Below are 16,721 nucleotides of genomic sequence, written 5' to 3'. Positions count from 1 at the left end.
TTTTGTCTGATAAAATCCCCCAAGTATCAGCCAAGGTAGCCAGATTTTGTGCTGCTGCCATTTGCTGCAAAAGAATATTAACAACCCCACAGATTTTATAAAATTTAGAATTGGTTATAGATAGAATCTTTTAATCTAACTTGTCTATTTTAAAAATGGATGTTTGATTGCTGGTCTGTGACCGTAATATAGTTATCTACATCTGCATTGTAAGTGGGATTGCGTATAACTGCCCTGTTGCCATCATGAGCACAAATCATCATGAACATACAATAAAAAGGATGTCTGGTGGAGCCCTAAGAATTGCAATCATAAACCAAGTTTTCAAGTTCCTGCTCAAAAACCACTGAGGTGACCAAATTGCTTTGTGGCACACAACTTGTAACCTGCGTGGTACGTTTCTTATGTTGAAATGTTTGGGTATGTTATTTATTTATTTATATCCCGCCCTTCCTCCCAGTGGCAGCCCAGGGTAGTTATTATTAGTAAGTTAATTTTTTTTAAAAAAGAAAAAGAAAACAAAAGAAAACCATTGAGATTGTAGTCCCTTTCATGCAGCTGTAGAGAAAGTGCTGAAGTGTCATCTCTTTGGGGGGGGTGAGCGGGTGGACCTGATGGCAGTGGTGGGGATTCCCCTCAAGATTCAACACTTCAAAACAACTCCTGCATTCAGCCAGAAAAAGGGCCGGACTTCTTCTCCAGAGAAGGAGGCTGAAGTGAAAGTGAAGACCGATTCATTTGTATCAGCATCAAAAAATTTCACACAACCCTCTTCGTAGTCCAATGACACGCGGATCTTCCTGGGCTCACGACTCAAGGTCAAAGGGGTTTCCCAGAACCATCTTAGTTTTAAAAGGTTTGGCTTTGAGGATCTAAAAGCCCAGAATTGACCAGGAAAGACTGAGACACTGAAATCCTTCCCCACAGCCCAGAAGCCCTTCTTGGGACAGAAGCCAACAACTCCCTTCCTTTGCACAGACTCTTTGGCAACTCCAACAGCCCACATGGTTTCTTTCCACCCCGCCTCCACCTCCACCTCCCAACAATGTCTCCCCGAAGTGAAACGTTCACAGCCCAGCACACAGAACATCTTTTCAAATCTCTCCGGGTTCTTAGGCAGGTCCTGCTTTTCTCCTCTCCACATCACACTCTTCTGATCATCACACACAACGAGCAAAGGATGGGCCGTGTCTGGATCCAGAGTCACACTCACTGCAGAAAACAAGAGAGAAAGAATGAATGAATGACAGAGAAGGCTGGATGGTGGAACCCACCAGGGAAAGGATTCATTTTAATTGCAAGAGAGAGGTTCACAGGAAGTCTATCTGGTCAGGATGCCAGCGCAGAGCTGTAAAAGTCCATCTCACTTGTAGGAAGCCACTGGCGAATGAGGCATTTGGAATCCACATACCTGGGCATTTTTAAAATCCCACATCCCTAATAAAGTTGTGGACACTGTTGCCCTCTTCAGGCATGAGCCGTGAAGTAGAAAAGGGTTGCTTCAGTTGATGCCACTTTCTCATATTTCCAGCCTTAAATTCAGTTCACTACATTTCCACAGGAAAATTCACCAGCATGTTAGTGCAGATTTCTCCTAACAAATACTTTTTTTGTATGTGGTTTTGATTCATATATAGTTTTGCAAGCAATTTCCTTTAATTGATACATTTTTGTAAGTTACTTTCACTAATGCATTTTCACACTCCCTTTTCCCTACTCCATGCATTTGTGTTCATATTGTTTGATTAGAAAACAGCCTCACGAGATCTGGAAAAGTGAGAATTTTGAAGGATAGCTGTGTCTCAGTTCGCAAATTGGTTCAAAAAGTGTGAATCAAGCAGTTTCTCATTAAAACGCAAACAAAGTCAATTTCTGCCCCATCCCTGCCATCATGGCCACTGGCAGCAGGGATCCTTTTCTATTCATGGAGGCTCCCATGCAATTAAGAACCCTGGAAAATCTTAATTCTGTGGGGACCGTTCATGAGTAAGGGACAACCAAGGGGTTATGGTTGAAAAAGGCAGGGCCGGCGCCAGAGGGCAGCCAGGTCGGGCCCTGATCTGAAGACCCCCTCCTTAGGTTGGGTGGGTGGTGCTCCCTTCTCCAATCCACAGCAGTGTCAGCTCCTGACCCTGCCACGAATCATGGAGAGGGAGCTCCCAGACACCCCCTACTGCCACAGAGGCTTGTAACGGCCACCTGCATGTCGCACCTACCTCTCCCTTCACATAAATGCTGGTTGTGGGCGCAAGCCTGCCATCAACCAAGATGGTGGCCAAGGCTTCCTTAAGGGGCTGATTCCCCTTCCGCCATCTTGGTTGATGGCAGGCTTGCACACACGTAGCACACATGCACGCCATAAACCAAGATGGCAGCTGATGCATCAGTACTTTAGGGAAGCCTTGACCACCAACTTGGTTGATGGCAGGCTTGTGCCCGCAGTGTAACCAGCATGTATGTCAAGGGAGAGGTAACTGTGGCAGGCAGGTGGCCGTCGCAGGCCTGTGCGGCAGTAGGTGTTATTGGGAGCTCTCTCTCCGTGATCTGTGGCAGCCCTGCCATGGATCGCGAAACGTAGACAGGTGGGGCGTGCATGCTGGTTCTGGGGCCCAGGCAGGCTGGTGCCCAAGGGCCCCAACATGCCTGGCGCTGGCCCTGGATAAAGGTTTCCTCATGTCCTTTAGTTCCTTCATAGATCAGAGATGGGAAAGCCATGGCACTCCAGAGGTTCTGGACTACAGCTTCCTTCATCCCTGAACATTAGCTCTGCTGGCTGAGGCTGATGGGAGTTGGAGTCTGGCAACATCTGGAAAGCCATGGGTTTCCCCCCCCTGTTGTAAATAGTTACCTTTTTTCTGTGCTTGTGTCAGCGGCTCTGTAGAAGAAAGCGTGACAGATTCAAAGTTAGATCATTCCAAGTATGGCAACTATGTCATTTCATATAAAGTCATGCACGTATATAGTGAATTCTTGATTTAAGATCATCCTGTTAATTAGGCTTATGTTGAATGATTTCATAATTTTGGGATACTAAATTTGTTCTCCTAGCTTTAGCAAGGGGGTCCTTCCTTTGCCCAATCTCAAGCATCATCTCCCCACAAAATTTCCTTTCTCATCTATTGCCAGAAATTACCTTTGGTCAGTGCTTTCTTCAGAGAAGCTGTTACATGGAGAAAAGTGAAAAATTTAATCAGATCACACCACCACATCATTTTTTAAAAAAAGAAAACCCCAATCTACCACACACCAATCATTTCCTTATTAAGGTCAGCATTCTCTTCCCTTCCCAAAAGCTTAAGTAAATAATATTGATTTCACTTGGCGGTGAAAAAATGCAAAAACATGAGCAACACAAACTTCCTTGGGGAAGACAACATCTCCATGCTCAGGTACTACCATTGAAAAAAGACCCTGTCTCTAACAGTGAGGGAATCCACACCTGACCTCCATAAATTACTGTTGCATATGGGCCGATGGATAAAAGAGATATTGTACAACCCAGTTCATCCATGCAGAAGCAGAGAAAGTGTGCCAGAGAGACATATTTATAGAGATACTATACATTGATCCTATCCTATTTTCTTTCTGGGAGAAGAATAGTCAAACTTTTGTCAAGTTGCTCCTCCTAGTCTCTTGCTGGTCTGTTCTGTCAAGTGTATTTCATGCTCAGAAACAGCAATATTGACACGACTAGTGAGTAAGCCCTTGGCAGAGGCGTTTACTGACTCACAAACTAGCCTTCTAGAATGGAAGGCATTACTGTACTTTCAGTACAGCAGTGGATGCTTTGATGAGGAGGACAGTTGCATCATAGTCAACTGGCCTCTCCTTTCTAGGTCAATCAGGGACAATGTTGGAGACAGGACAATACTTCAGACAGTTCCAACATCATTGCAAGGCACCCAAGTTCCTCTTTAACAAGGAAATGACTTCTAATGCAATCGGTTGAAGCGGAGCATTCCTAAAGATCTGTACCCGTTTCCTCCAGTACCTTCAAAATTTTCCATGGCCTTTATTAGAATTGAGCTTTTCTGAGTGTAGCTTCCGAGTTTCTCTTCTAAGTCTGGAGAAAGTTCCAGCAGTTGTCTTATTTGTCCCTGCTGGTACCTGGAAGGAAGACGCTTTAGTTTAAAGGAAAAAACTAAAGAACATCACCCCTTGCCCCTCCTGTGCAAGCCTAAAATGGTCAGTTGGGTATTTACTGAAGAGCTGAACCACACACGAAGGCTTTCTACCATTTCTACCATTTCAAGGCTGGAACCTTTTGGGCAAGCAGGTTCTGTTCTAATCTATTTATACTCTTAAGGCAAAAAATTAAAAACATCTCTCTACTCCCCCCCCCCACATTGATGGTAATCAGGAAAGGTGCTTGTATGAAGCATCAGATTATTCTTCCACATATGGATATAAGTTGGACACATCTGGGCCATGCCATAATTCTTGTGGGAGGAGGAAGGGGAAAGATAGGTAAGACCTGAGGATGAACATTAGTGCAGAAAGAAGGCAGAGGCCCAGAGCGGAGCTAGTATTTCATGTGTGGAATGTTGTAGTGTTAATTCATGTCATCTTCATTGAAAAGAATCTTGGGTATCTGAGCTGGGAAGGCTTTTATTAGTGCTGCCAAAGCTTTCTGTGGCTGTTTGGGAGTGGTGGTGGTTTTATTATTTTGTTTCATGGCACTCCTTCAGTTTTTAACAAGGTTGTAAGTCGCTTGGAGACCTTCGGATAACAAGCAACTAATAAAGCCAAATAATAATAATAATAATAATAATAATAATAATAATAATAATAATAATAATAATAATAGAGCAGCTGCCAGCTGGAGAGATGGGACATCTTGGAGAGCTGCTGCTAGTTGGAGCAGACAGTGTTGAGGTAGACAGAGCCATGGTCTGACTACTATAAAGGCAGCTTTTTCTGTCCATAGTCTTGACAAAAATGAGCATGTCCAACACCTGACAACAGTATTGGAGGCCTTAAGAAACGCAGGCCTCACAATAAAAGCTAAGAAATGCCAGTTTGGACTAAAGGAAGTAATCTATTTAGGACATAAGGTGGGGAGTGGGAAAATCACCCCCTTATGGAGCAAGGTGGAGGCAATACAAGCGTGGCCGATCCCCTTAACCAAAAAACAAGTAAGGGCATTTCTGGGTGTGGCTGGATTTTATAGGAAGTTTGTGAGAAATTTTGGGGAAATAGCAACCCCCTTGCATGAATTAACAAAGAAGAAGTGTTCTGAGCGTGTGGTATGGACGGATGAATGTCAGAAGGCTTTTGATCTACTGAAGCAAGCCTTGTGCCAAGGACCCATATTAATAGCACCAGACTATGAGAAACCATTCATCGTGGCTACAGATGCGTCGGACCTGGCGCTGGGAGTCGTCTTCCTACAGGAGAGAGAAGGCACCAGACATCCAGTGGCGTACCTGAGTCGCAAGCTGACGCCGAGGGAGAAAAACTATTCGTCGGTCCAGAAGGAGTGCCTAGTGGTCGTGTGGCGACTGAACAAGTTGCGCCCATACGTGTGGGGACAAAGATTCACAGTGACTACGGATCATCGGGCCTTGTTATGGTTGCAGAATATGAAAAACCATAACACTATGCTGCAGAGGTGGTCCTGGGCCCTACAGGACTATCAAGTGGACTTCCAGTTCATCAAAGGCAAGGACAATGTACTGGCCGATGGACTTTCCAGGCAAGTGGCTGGGACTGCAGTGACGTGACCAGACAGAGGAACAAAGAAAGACATTTTCCCCATAGAGACTTTTATTTGTTAACGCGACGTATAAATCCTGGAACAGGAATAATACTCTGCCGTTGTTTAAGGGGGGGGAAATGTGATGTTCCTATATATTAGTGTATATATGGTAAGTGCTGGTTGTTTAGAGTATACATGGTAAGTAGTGAAAGAGGAGGGGGAGTGAATGGGCAATAGAATGCTTGATGATTGGCTGAATGTTTAAAATGGCTGACAGTATAAATGAAAGGATGACAGGTAAATCTGGGTGAATGTGAGGTGGTGAATTGTGGAATCTGGGGGGGAAGAAGAGAAAGAGTGGATTGCTTGGTGGGGTTTGAGAGAGTTGTTTGCCAGGAGAGCGTGAAGAAGGAGGGAGGTGGAGTTCGGATTAGTATTGAGTAAAACCATATGCTTATGTGCCTTAAGAAGAAATCTTGTTAATCTTGTTAGCTTTGTTATCTGTAATAAATACTTAATTTGGTTTACCAAAGGCCTGATCCTTGGCTGGGGTTTCACAGACCAGAAGGGAGGGTAAGGTAATGACCAAGGCTGAAGGGGAACTGTAACAAATGGTGGCAGCGGTGAAGAGAATAACAATACCAGTATTCAGAGTCTCTGGGAATACTAGTATTGGGACGTTACTGGTGGTTGCCTAGCAGGGGGATCTGTTGAGATCTGTGCTAGAGCGGGGAGAGAAATCATAAGAGAGAGCGGTCCGGACTGGTGGAGTCCCTGGTGGTGCCTAGAGACAGGCAGTAACCACGAGCAGGTAGGAACCTGACAGGGAGAGCCAGGGAAGGACGCCTCACACTTCTCACATTCCATGTATCTATTGTGTGCGTTGTACAACTCCTGTCTCTCCTTTTGCATCTGGGCTTCCTTTCGGCTTTGACCCAGCTGCGTCATTAGTCACAGCACTACTTGTACTTGTCCTTTGTTCTTCCCCAGTAGCTCGTTGAGTGCCTTCTGACCTGGGGGTCTCATCTTCCAGCACTATCTCATGTTACATTTTGGATACTCTGTTCATAGGGTTTTCATGGTAAGAGGTATTCAGAGGTGGTTTACCATTGCCTTTCTCTGAGTCTGGATGCATCTTAGTCTGGTGTCTCAGCTTTGACCATTCCGCCATGGGTGCCCCTGCTAGGATTCTAGCCTTTTGATCTAGACTCCTGACGGCATTGCTCTCAGCTTCTTCAACACCCTCAGACCCCCTCACCACATTAAGTTGTGCATCCTAAAGGGGTATGTGAAGACATAACAAAAGTGAAAGCATCACATATTTTTGCGGTGTTTAACTGAGTCAAAAGTGCCTGCGTGGAAAATCACTGATTCAGGGGTCTCAGTTACTGTTCTTTGTCTCCCTGTCAGACCATTTATGGTAATTCATATTCTGCGTATGATTACATATTATAGGGGTCCACCCGCATTCACTGAAATTAATGTAGAGTTTATTGGATAATTCCAACCTGCTGATAAATATAAAAGGTATATTCAAATGTTGGGTTGGTTAGTTCTTCTTGGGGTGGGGGTAGTGGAATTTGCCTTTGGATTATTTTTTCTTGTTGCTTCTATCTGCTCTGCCCTGCTTTAATGTGCTCTGTCCAAGCTGAAGGCTTGAGGCCTACCCATTCATTAGATAACTATAAAAAGGGGGAGAGGCAAGATCCAAATAATTATCGCCGTATCAGCCTGTTGGATATTGGAGCCAAACTTTACGCCAAATTTCTTTTGCAGAAACTGGAGGACTGGGAGGAGGAAAACCAAATTATCTTTCCAGAACAAGCAGGGTTCAGAAAAGGCCAAAGCACAATAGATCATTGTGCCACTCTTTCCTTTATAGCCAGACATTCAATTAGCGGCCCAACTAAACATCTATACACAGCATTTGTTGATTTGGCAGCCGCCTTTGATTCTGTAGATAGAGCTAGGCTCTGGGAGAAACTGGCCAAATCTAATATTGATAGACACCTATTGCTTTTGCTACAGGCACTATATACCGATAACTCTGCTAGAGTTAGGGTGGGTATCAAAGGCTCCCTAACAGACCCTTTCTCAGTCACATCAGGGGTAAAACAGGGCTGTCTTTTGGGCCCTTTTTTATTTAATTTTTATCTAAATGATATTGTCAAAGCGATTTCGGGCCCAGATCACTTTCCCCCCTCATTGGGTGCTAGGAAAGTAGCGCTACTCCTCTACGTGGATGATACGATTTTATTATCTCTCACCCGTGTCGGACTGAGACGGGGCCTGATAAGACTGGCCAGCTATTGTGATTCTGAAAATCTTCGAGTAAATTGTGCCAAAACCAAGATTATGGTTTTCGGCAAAAGGTCTCCTATCCATAAATGGTCACTCAATGGTCAATCAATTGAACAATGTAGGACCTTCAAATATCTAGGTGTCCATTTTACCGACTCCCTCTCTTGGAAGAAGCACATTGAATTTACAAAAACGGCCGCCTTGAGAACGTGTGGTTCAATACTTACCTTTTCTCGTTCAGTGGGGGGTAATTTGATCACCCTGGCATTGAAAATCTACCAGAGCAAGGTACTTGCACAGATACTGTATGGGGCCCCAGTTTGGGGATGGGAGGACTCATATTTAGATATATTAGAGTCAATTCAAAATATATTTTTTAAAATTCCTGTTCTTACCATCAAGAACCTCGGCCGCCCTTTTAAGATCAGAGGTAGGCTTTCCTTCCATTAGAGCCAGAATCCATCTGGCCTACTAAACTACTGGAGCGCCAGCTCACATCCTCCCTCTTCCAAGTCAACCCTAAAAATAGGCGTTGAAATCACTTTGCTGGACAAGTTTTGGTCTTCTCAACTGGCTAAGATCTGTCAGTTATACCATATTCCTCAACAGATTCTTTCCCTGGTTCATGCTTCTCACATTCCATGTATCTATTGTGTGCGTTGTACAACTCCTGTCTCTCCTTTTGCATCTGGGCTTCCTTTCGGCTTTGACCCAGCTGCGTCGTTAGTCACAGCGCTACTCGTACTTGTCCTTTGTTCTTTCCCAGTAGCTCGTTGAGTGCCTTCTGACCTGGGGGTCTCATCTTCCAGCACTATCTCGTGTTGCATTTTGGATACTCTGTTCATAGGGTTTTCGTGGTAAGAGATACTCAGAGGTGGTTTACCATTGCCTTCCTCTGAGTTTGGATTAGAGTTACCAGGTCTCTGGTTTTCAGCCGGAGTCTCCAGTTTTGGGGGGGCCCTCCGGCTCTCCAGCTACCATCCCTTAATCTCTGGACTCTCAGCTTCAATTAAAAAAAAAGTTTCTAGGTGGTCTGGTTCCCGAGACATACACCAAAACGTCAGCCACCCCCCGCGACTGTTTAATCTATTTAACTGATATGACACTGAAGTTGGTTCCTAGTTCCCAGTTCCTTATCTGCTTGAAAGTTCAAAACACTAAAAAAGAAGAGTTGACAACTACAGCAACTTCAATCCAAACTTAACATTACTCTGAACCCCTGTATGATATATCACTGTGATCGGGGGACTCTCCCCGTCAAGAATAACAATACATTTGTGCAATCAAAATCATCAGGCTTCTGATATTATCATAAATACATAATGATGTCATAAAATACATACCCCAGGTGTCAAAGGCCAGGGTAAAGAGGTGATATTATTATTAGGTGCTTTGTGCATTTTGTGTAAACATAGAATTTGGTGTGGAGGAAAAATATATGGCATCTCCAAAACCACTACTTCCATTATATTTTAGGCATCTAATCTATATAATCTAGCTATAATCTGCTACACAATGTTTACATCTAAAACTATTTGAAAATGTTTTTCTTTATCTTAACAGTGAAGTTGATAAAAAGAGTAATGGCAGATTATGGTTTCATATTGCATCTCTCTTATTCTTAAGCTTTATGGTACAAAAACTTCCCATTTATAACAGGTCTTTGTAATGGGCATTGGGCAGACATCAGTTGTCTTCTCTGCTATGGTCTAACCTATTTCTAAGCTGCTTGCTGTTTCCACTTTTCTCCTTCGTCCCAACTGCTGAATTGACAGACAGACTGACAGCAAATAAATCTCAGTTGCTTCTTCCTAGGGGTAATGAAAATAAAGCTATGGATCCAATAGCTTTTCCTCCTGGATTAAAAGAGCGAATTCAGAAATTCTCTAAAATGCATCCTTTTTTGGAGACTGCCATGAAGGAATTCAAAGGTAACAAAGAGTCAGTGTATGAACTTTTAGAATGTTTGTCAGATTCCAATCTGGAAAATAATCCTCTAAATGCATTGATAAAATGAATAATGCTAAAACTGTAGCTGTTACACACCAGTTCACCCTTGGTCATCGGAACATAAGTAGGGCTCTGCTAGATGAGACTAAGGGTCATATATTTCAGCATCCAGTTTCCAAAAGGTAACAGTTAGGTCATGACTGGTGAAGCTATCAGACTATAGCTCCTGTCACTCCCAGCCAGTATAGCCAATAAACAGGCATTCTGGAAGTTGTAATCCAGTGGTGGATGGTGCCCATTTGTACTGGCAGCATGGAAGACAAGGAGGCCAAGCGGTTGGTGGAGCCTGAGCCAATGACAGGCAGAGCCAACTAACTTCAGTTTTGTCCCCATCCGCTACTCAGATGAGTTCTACAAGGGGCCAACCTGAAACTAAGGAGGAGGGCGATGACAGCCAGTGCCATCCCCTGAACTGTTCTGTATGACATCAGGTCTGGGCCATGTGAAGATGTGTCCAAAGCAGGGTGTGCAAGCACTGTTGATCGACTGCTTCGCAGGGCCAGCGAAGCCCTGTACCTTTGTTCATGTGGTTTGTTTTCAAACTGCACAGGCAGAAGAAAAACACTTCACCTGTCCATGGGCATTGGGGGAGTTCAGAATCTGGCGCACCAGGCAGATTGAGGTTCCCACCCCTGAGACCCCTGCTTCAGACCTTCAGTCCCCATGAGATGAGATCAATGGGGAAAAGATGAGGGTGTAGAGTTAGCACACTCTTCCCTGTCCTCTTTTTCCCCTCACCCCATGAGTTTCATATGTTTTCATAATACTTAATGGTTATGCCTGAAGAGGGCAAAAGATCATATGCTATGGCTAAATTTTAGATTTTGACATGAATGTTGGTCTAGTTCCAAGCCTTGTCAATCGAAAGCCTTACCCTGGGAGTCAAGCACTGGCATTGATTTGTTCCTCATATCCCTTTTCTTCTTTAGACACTGTGCTCTCTGGACCTCAAGGAAAGAAAAGTACATTTCAAGGTTTGGAAGACTTTTAAAATGTTCTTACAGATGAGGTAGGGAGGGTTTTGTCTGGAATAAAAATGAGTTCCTTTAATTTCTCCAATGGGTGAGAGGATGGTGACCAAGCAGGGCTTGAGGGGATACAATCCATTAGATTTGTTTGTTTCTTAAAAGAAAATGGTGAACACATTGCAGTGTAATGATAGCAAACTATTCAATAGCTCATTATACATGAATGAATCTTGGGGAAGGGAGAAATACAGAACAATCTATGCAAATAATGATTACATAGAAAAACAAAGTACAGTATGAATATACAACTTAACTTCATAAACTTTACTCAGAAGAACAATATGCAACATTAAAATTAACTAAATTTAACCATTGCTGAATCCTACATTGTCCCACCTAAACTTCACCAGTGCCTTTTAATCTCAGAGAAAAATACACAGTAGCTACCCATCCAGAGTGAATTTCCTGTGGTCTTACATGTGTGTTACCAGAGATCAATAGGGTCCTGGAAAATCGCAAGATAAAATTAGTCCAGGTAAAAAAATGTGTAAAATGGTGAAGTCTGAAATTCACCCAGGAATAAAATAATCAAAGAAAATGTGGACAATTCAGCACAGAAAAACTGTAACATTATTACAAGAGCAAGAATGGCATCTAAAAGCGAAGTCTTCTTGTGGTGTGTGTGCGCGCGCGCGTGCCGGAAAAGAAATAAATTACAGCACAAGACATTAGAAAAAGCTGCTTGTGTAGGAAAGAGATGACTCTTAAGACAGAGTCTGGAGAAGAAATATCTCCTTCAAGATATTGATATTTCTTTTTAAAATATCAATATTAAAATCAATATTTTTCTATGCAAAAAGACCACAGATCGGTAAAAGCAGCAGCTAGTGGATGCAGAACAGACTCAAATGAATGCCAGCTTGTTAGGTTGATGGGATGCTTTTGAACCAGCACCGGTCTGTAGCTCCCATCCCGAATGTGCACACAGAGGGCTGTATTCAATTAAGTCAGAGTAGACCCATTAAAATGAATGACCCCAAGGTTAGTCATGTCTATTAATATCAAATGAGTCTACTCTGAGTAAGACTACCATTGAATACCACCCAGTAACAGCCACACTGAGTCTCAAACACAGTATCTATGAAGCCTAAAGAAAAGAAACCAGCTCCAGAGTGTGGAGCGTCCCTCAACATAGGAAGCTGTTTTATACTGAGTCAAGCCATTGGTCTATCTAGCTTAGTATTGTTGGCACTGACTGGCAGCAGCTGTCAAGGGTTTTAGACAGGGAGTCTTTCCTAGCCCTATCTGGAGATGCCGGGGACTGAACCTGGAACCTTTTGTATGCAAAGCAGATACCCTATCCCTACCCAGTAGCCCATCCCCTCAAGTGGTGTTCTCTCTGCTTCTGAACTGGCTGTCATGGGGAAGCGCTTTTCCCGGAGAACCCTGGCTTTTCAAACCAGCTCCTTGCTCAGACCTGCATATCCCTTGAATGCAGGTTCTGGCAAATTCAGCCACAGGCACTATCAAAACCTCTTTGTGGGCTTCCTCCCTAATCTTTTCTTTCCTCTTGCAGGTGAACACATGACCATCCACACGTTAGGGTACAGACTTACTGGTTATTGAAAAGCTGCAAAGGGGCCACAGCTAGACAAACAACCAACAACTCCCAACCCCATCGCTGAGAGATTCAGCAAACATGCTAACTGAACCATCATAGAGACAACCAAAGACTGACAGTCATTTTATTGATGAGCAAGAAAAAATGATAAACACCTCGCACAGCTAGAGCTCAGATACTTGGAAGATTGTAGCAGAGTAGAAGACATTTTAAACCCCTGGAGGTGGGACCCCTCATCAGGATTCCAAAGACAAGACAAAATACCTGGGCTCAGGTACCTAATTCTTAAAGGTGCAAGACTGACTTGAGATCCATTCTTCAAATTCATCACTCATGTCACCTGAGATTTAAGAATCTTGATTGGATCAACTAAATTGGGGTCCCTTTATTTTCCACTCCCATCTAACTCAATCCTCTGTGCTTGTGTGATTATCTGTGTCCAGGTAGGATCATCGGAACTTCTTTGTCCTTATGGTTTCTTTCTCATGTCAGTGAATGTCCACTTCTTTGTTCTTTTGGTCAGTATGTTCCCTGTTCTCAGGCTCTAAATAATTCTAACCCAAACCACACTTAGGTCAATGTCTGAAGGTACTCTAGTGTTTACGTTTTTCAGGTGTGATTCATCTTGGAACTAAATGGCTTCCTTTCCTTTAGGTCCTAGTGTGTCCATCTAACCACTATGCCAGACAGGTAGCGTTATGTCTGTGTTTCTCCACGCCATTGCCAGGATGTTGCCAGATGTCTGATTTATTTTGGGTACCTGATGTGTTCTCACTTTTTCTTTTAAGCACAGAAACAATATTTTAGCAAAATCCAGCTCTTTCTCTTGCAAGCAAACACTTAGCAATTTCTACCCATACTCTTTTGGACAATTGAACATTTTAATACAACCACCTTTGCCAAATCATAAAATCCTAAATTCCAAAATCCCCAAATTCCCTAGTTCTATCAATGGATGGCCAGTCAACTTATTCAAACTAATAGAGTTTTTACAGAAGTCCAGATTGATTATATTGTTGATCCTGTGTTACAGGAGTTGAGAAAATAACTTCAGGGACACATTTCTGGGTAGTGAATGTGGACAATGAAAATTTCTGAGCTGTGGGCGTGGCCAAGGAATCATAGAATCATAGAGTTGGAAGGGGCCTATAAGGCCACCGAGTCCAACCCCCTGCTCAGTGCAGGAATCCAAATTAAAGCATACCTGACCGGTGGTTGTCCAGCTGCCTCTTGAACGCCTCCAGTGTTGGAGAGTCCACCACCTCCCTTGGTAATTGGTTCCATTGTCATTAAAGGAGTCTTTAAGGGAGCACAGTATGGTTAGTTTGAGCCCTGAGAGTGGGATCTAGGCGATGGGCTTCTGCTGCTGAATATTACCCATTCCACCTTTCCTGGAATATCTCTGGAGCCATTGCCCTAGTCCAAAGAACAGCATTTAAATTGAAGAAGTTCCAGCCAAGGAGGATCCGGGTGTCTGTCAACTATTTTTTAAAAAATCATTGACCTTTGATAATGCTGACTTGAATTACAACATCTTCACATCCATCAATGCTTTATTCTCTGGGGAGGGAATCTGCTCCTGACTCAGTGTGGGGAAAAGAGATGAGGCTGCCATTCTGTGCTGACTAAATGTGACCGATCCTTCAAAGCAAGGGGATGGGTAGGGACGTTTAGAACACAGTATGGGTAGGCAGGCAGAAGGGACTGAATCCTCTTCCCACCCAGACTTTCCTCCCCAACACAGTGTATTTCAGCTGATTTCTCCCCAGTGAGCATTACTTGCATTAGGAGGAAAATGTCACAGTTTGGGTGTGTGTGTGTGTGGTGTAGAATGGGTTCAGCATATTAAGTCCCTCTTCCCCATTTTTTCCCACATCTCCACCTTTTTATAGGCAACGGACAAAGGGCTTGTTCTGACATACAGTGTACCTGCTGTCGTCCTTTCTTGGCCACATAATGCTATGTTGTGTGAGGCAAAACATGAGTAAACCACCATCCAGCCCCAGTTTTCTTCTTTTCTCTCCCATCTCTTAAAAAAATATCATGTTCTCCTTATTGGGGCAGTATGTGCATGCTACATCGAAGGACAAAATTTGTTAAGAGTATTCTTTGCTGTGGCTTCCTGGGTAACAGCTATAAAGTTCTCGGACTTGTTATATGGGTTTACTTTTGTTTTTTGCTCTTACTTGGTGCAAACTTTGTCAAATGGTGAGTCCAGCACTTTCCCTTCAAGCAATGATTGATGGCCTGGATGGAGAACCTTTGGCATGCCCGGTTGTTGGACTCATCTCTGACTATTGCCCATGACGGCTTGGACTCATGGGAGTTGCGAGCTGTCTTTGGGTAAAAGCAGCTTGGATTTCTGAAGGCATTGTCACTGCTGTCAGCACAAAGAATGTGAAACTTTAGCAAATCTGATAAGGAGTTGTTGTAGAAGTGTGAAGACATAACAAAAGTGAACGCATCACATTTTTGCAGTGTTTAACTGAGTCAAAAGTGCCTGTGTGGAAAAATCACTGATTCAGGGGTCTTGTTGCTCCTCTTTCTCCCCCTCCCAGACAGATTATGGTGATTTATAGTCTACATATGATTACATATTATAGGGGTCCACCCACATTCACTGAAATTCATGTAGAGTTTACTGGATAATTCCACCCTGCTGATAAATATAAAAGGTATATTCAAATTTTGGGTTGGTTAGTTCTTGGGGTGGTGGTGGTGGAATTTGCCTTTGGATTATTTTTTCTTGTTGTTCCTTCTACCTGCTCTACCCTGCTTTCACCTGCTTTGCCCAAGCTATCCATTCATTAGATAACTATGACTTTCTTTAATATTCTAGGGAACTTATATATATGCACAAGTAGTGATGCTGGAGGATGTTGGGTGGAAAATATGATCATGTATCTAGAATGCTTGCATTTCCAATGCTGTCTATTCAATGCTAGTAGTTCATATTTTTATTATTCTGTGGTTCATTCATGTTATTAATCATTTCTTAGCTTATACAAATATATACCATATTGCTTTAAGATATTTTCTAAGTTACTTTAAGTTGTTGTACCTTGGTTTTATTTTTTATTGATAAATATTTTCTGTTTCTATAATACCATTAAGCTTTGTACATCAATAAACCAGTGTATTCATTTCAGTTTTGAGTTTGTAGTTTTTATCTGCTCTTGCTTTGCTTCCTGTTTCACTGGGTTGCTTCTGAGCAAACTGAACCAAGATTGAGAGAATCCAGTGAGGGATGATGCAGGCCACAATTTGACATGATGTGCATGGGATCTCCTGATCAGGGCAGGTGCCAAAGGGTGGCCAGCTGAGGCCCTGGCCAAGGGCCCCTGGGGCTACAGGGGCCTCTGAGGGGGGCCTCAATAGGCTGGGAGAGTAGTGATCTGTGGCAAGGAGGGAGCCTCCAAGCCGGCCGCCTGTTCCCTTGCTGCACCTACCTGTCTCTCCTGTCTTTTGCGGTTGCGTGCGCTGTGTGCACAGGGCTACCCTTAACCAAGATGGTGGCCGACATTTCCCTAAGGGGCTGAAGCCTCCACCGCCATCTTGGTTGATGGTAGGGATGTGCGTGTTGATGGCAGGCAAGGTAGGGCATTCATGCATTGTGTGCCGGGGCCCAGGGCAGGCTGGAGCCCAAGGGCCCTAGGATGCCTGGCGCTAGCCCTCCTCCTGATTAACATTTGGTGCCAGAACCCAGGAGTCCCAGTTGGAAACTGGGAGTTAGAAAGCTGGCCAAGCTGAGAATTTGTGATAAAGACTGACTAGTGGGGGAGTGCTTTTGCATTTAGAGATATTGAGAGCTAATTGGCTTAAGAATACAGTTTTCCCCACTCTTGGGTGTGTTTCATTGAAAAGCAAAAAAAGAACTGCTGACAAGTGATACAGCCTCATTCATTAATGGAGAAATAGATGCCCACTTGTTCCTTTAAGTCTTTACATCGTGGTAAGATAGTGATATAAAATTTCAAAGTTTCACTGATATTTAACAATATTTCTGATATTCAATAGTCCTTCTGTTTTGTCTTGTTACAATTCTGTGTCAGTGGAAGTGGACTGGCTGCAGGTGCCTTTCCTCCCCTCCAGCAGCTCCCACCTCCCTAAATGGGGGCTGAAA

At 43.5% G+C, this 16,721-nt stretch overlaps 1 protein-coding gene across 1 annotated transcript; it reads right to left on the bottom strand.

Moving 5' to 3' along the window:
* Positions 1-643: 643 nt before the first annotated feature.
* On the bottom strand, positions 644-5,693 carry LOC133382413 (butyrophilin subfamily 1 member A1-like; the record flags this gene model as incomplete). The annotated part of the gene is made up of 2 exons (XM_061622115.1): positions 644-1,208; positions 5,677-5,693. Coding segments are annotated over 2 exons (582 nt in total), but the record flags the coding sequence as incomplete, so codon positions are not given.
* Between the last annotated feature and the right edge of the window lie 11,028 nt (positions 5,694-16,721).

The sequence above is a fragment of the Rhineura floridana genome, chromosome 3 (genome assembly GCF_030035675.1).
Source record: "Rhineura floridana isolate rRhiFlo1 chromosome 3, rRhiFlo1.hap2, whole genome shotgun sequence".
NCBI classification, from domain to species: Eukaryota; Metazoa; Chordata; class Lepidosauria; order Squamata; family Rhineuridae; genus Rhineura; species Rhineura floridana.
The sequence above is the reverse complement of the archived record's forward strand: the minus strand, read 5'-3'. Positions and strand labels throughout refer to the sequence as shown.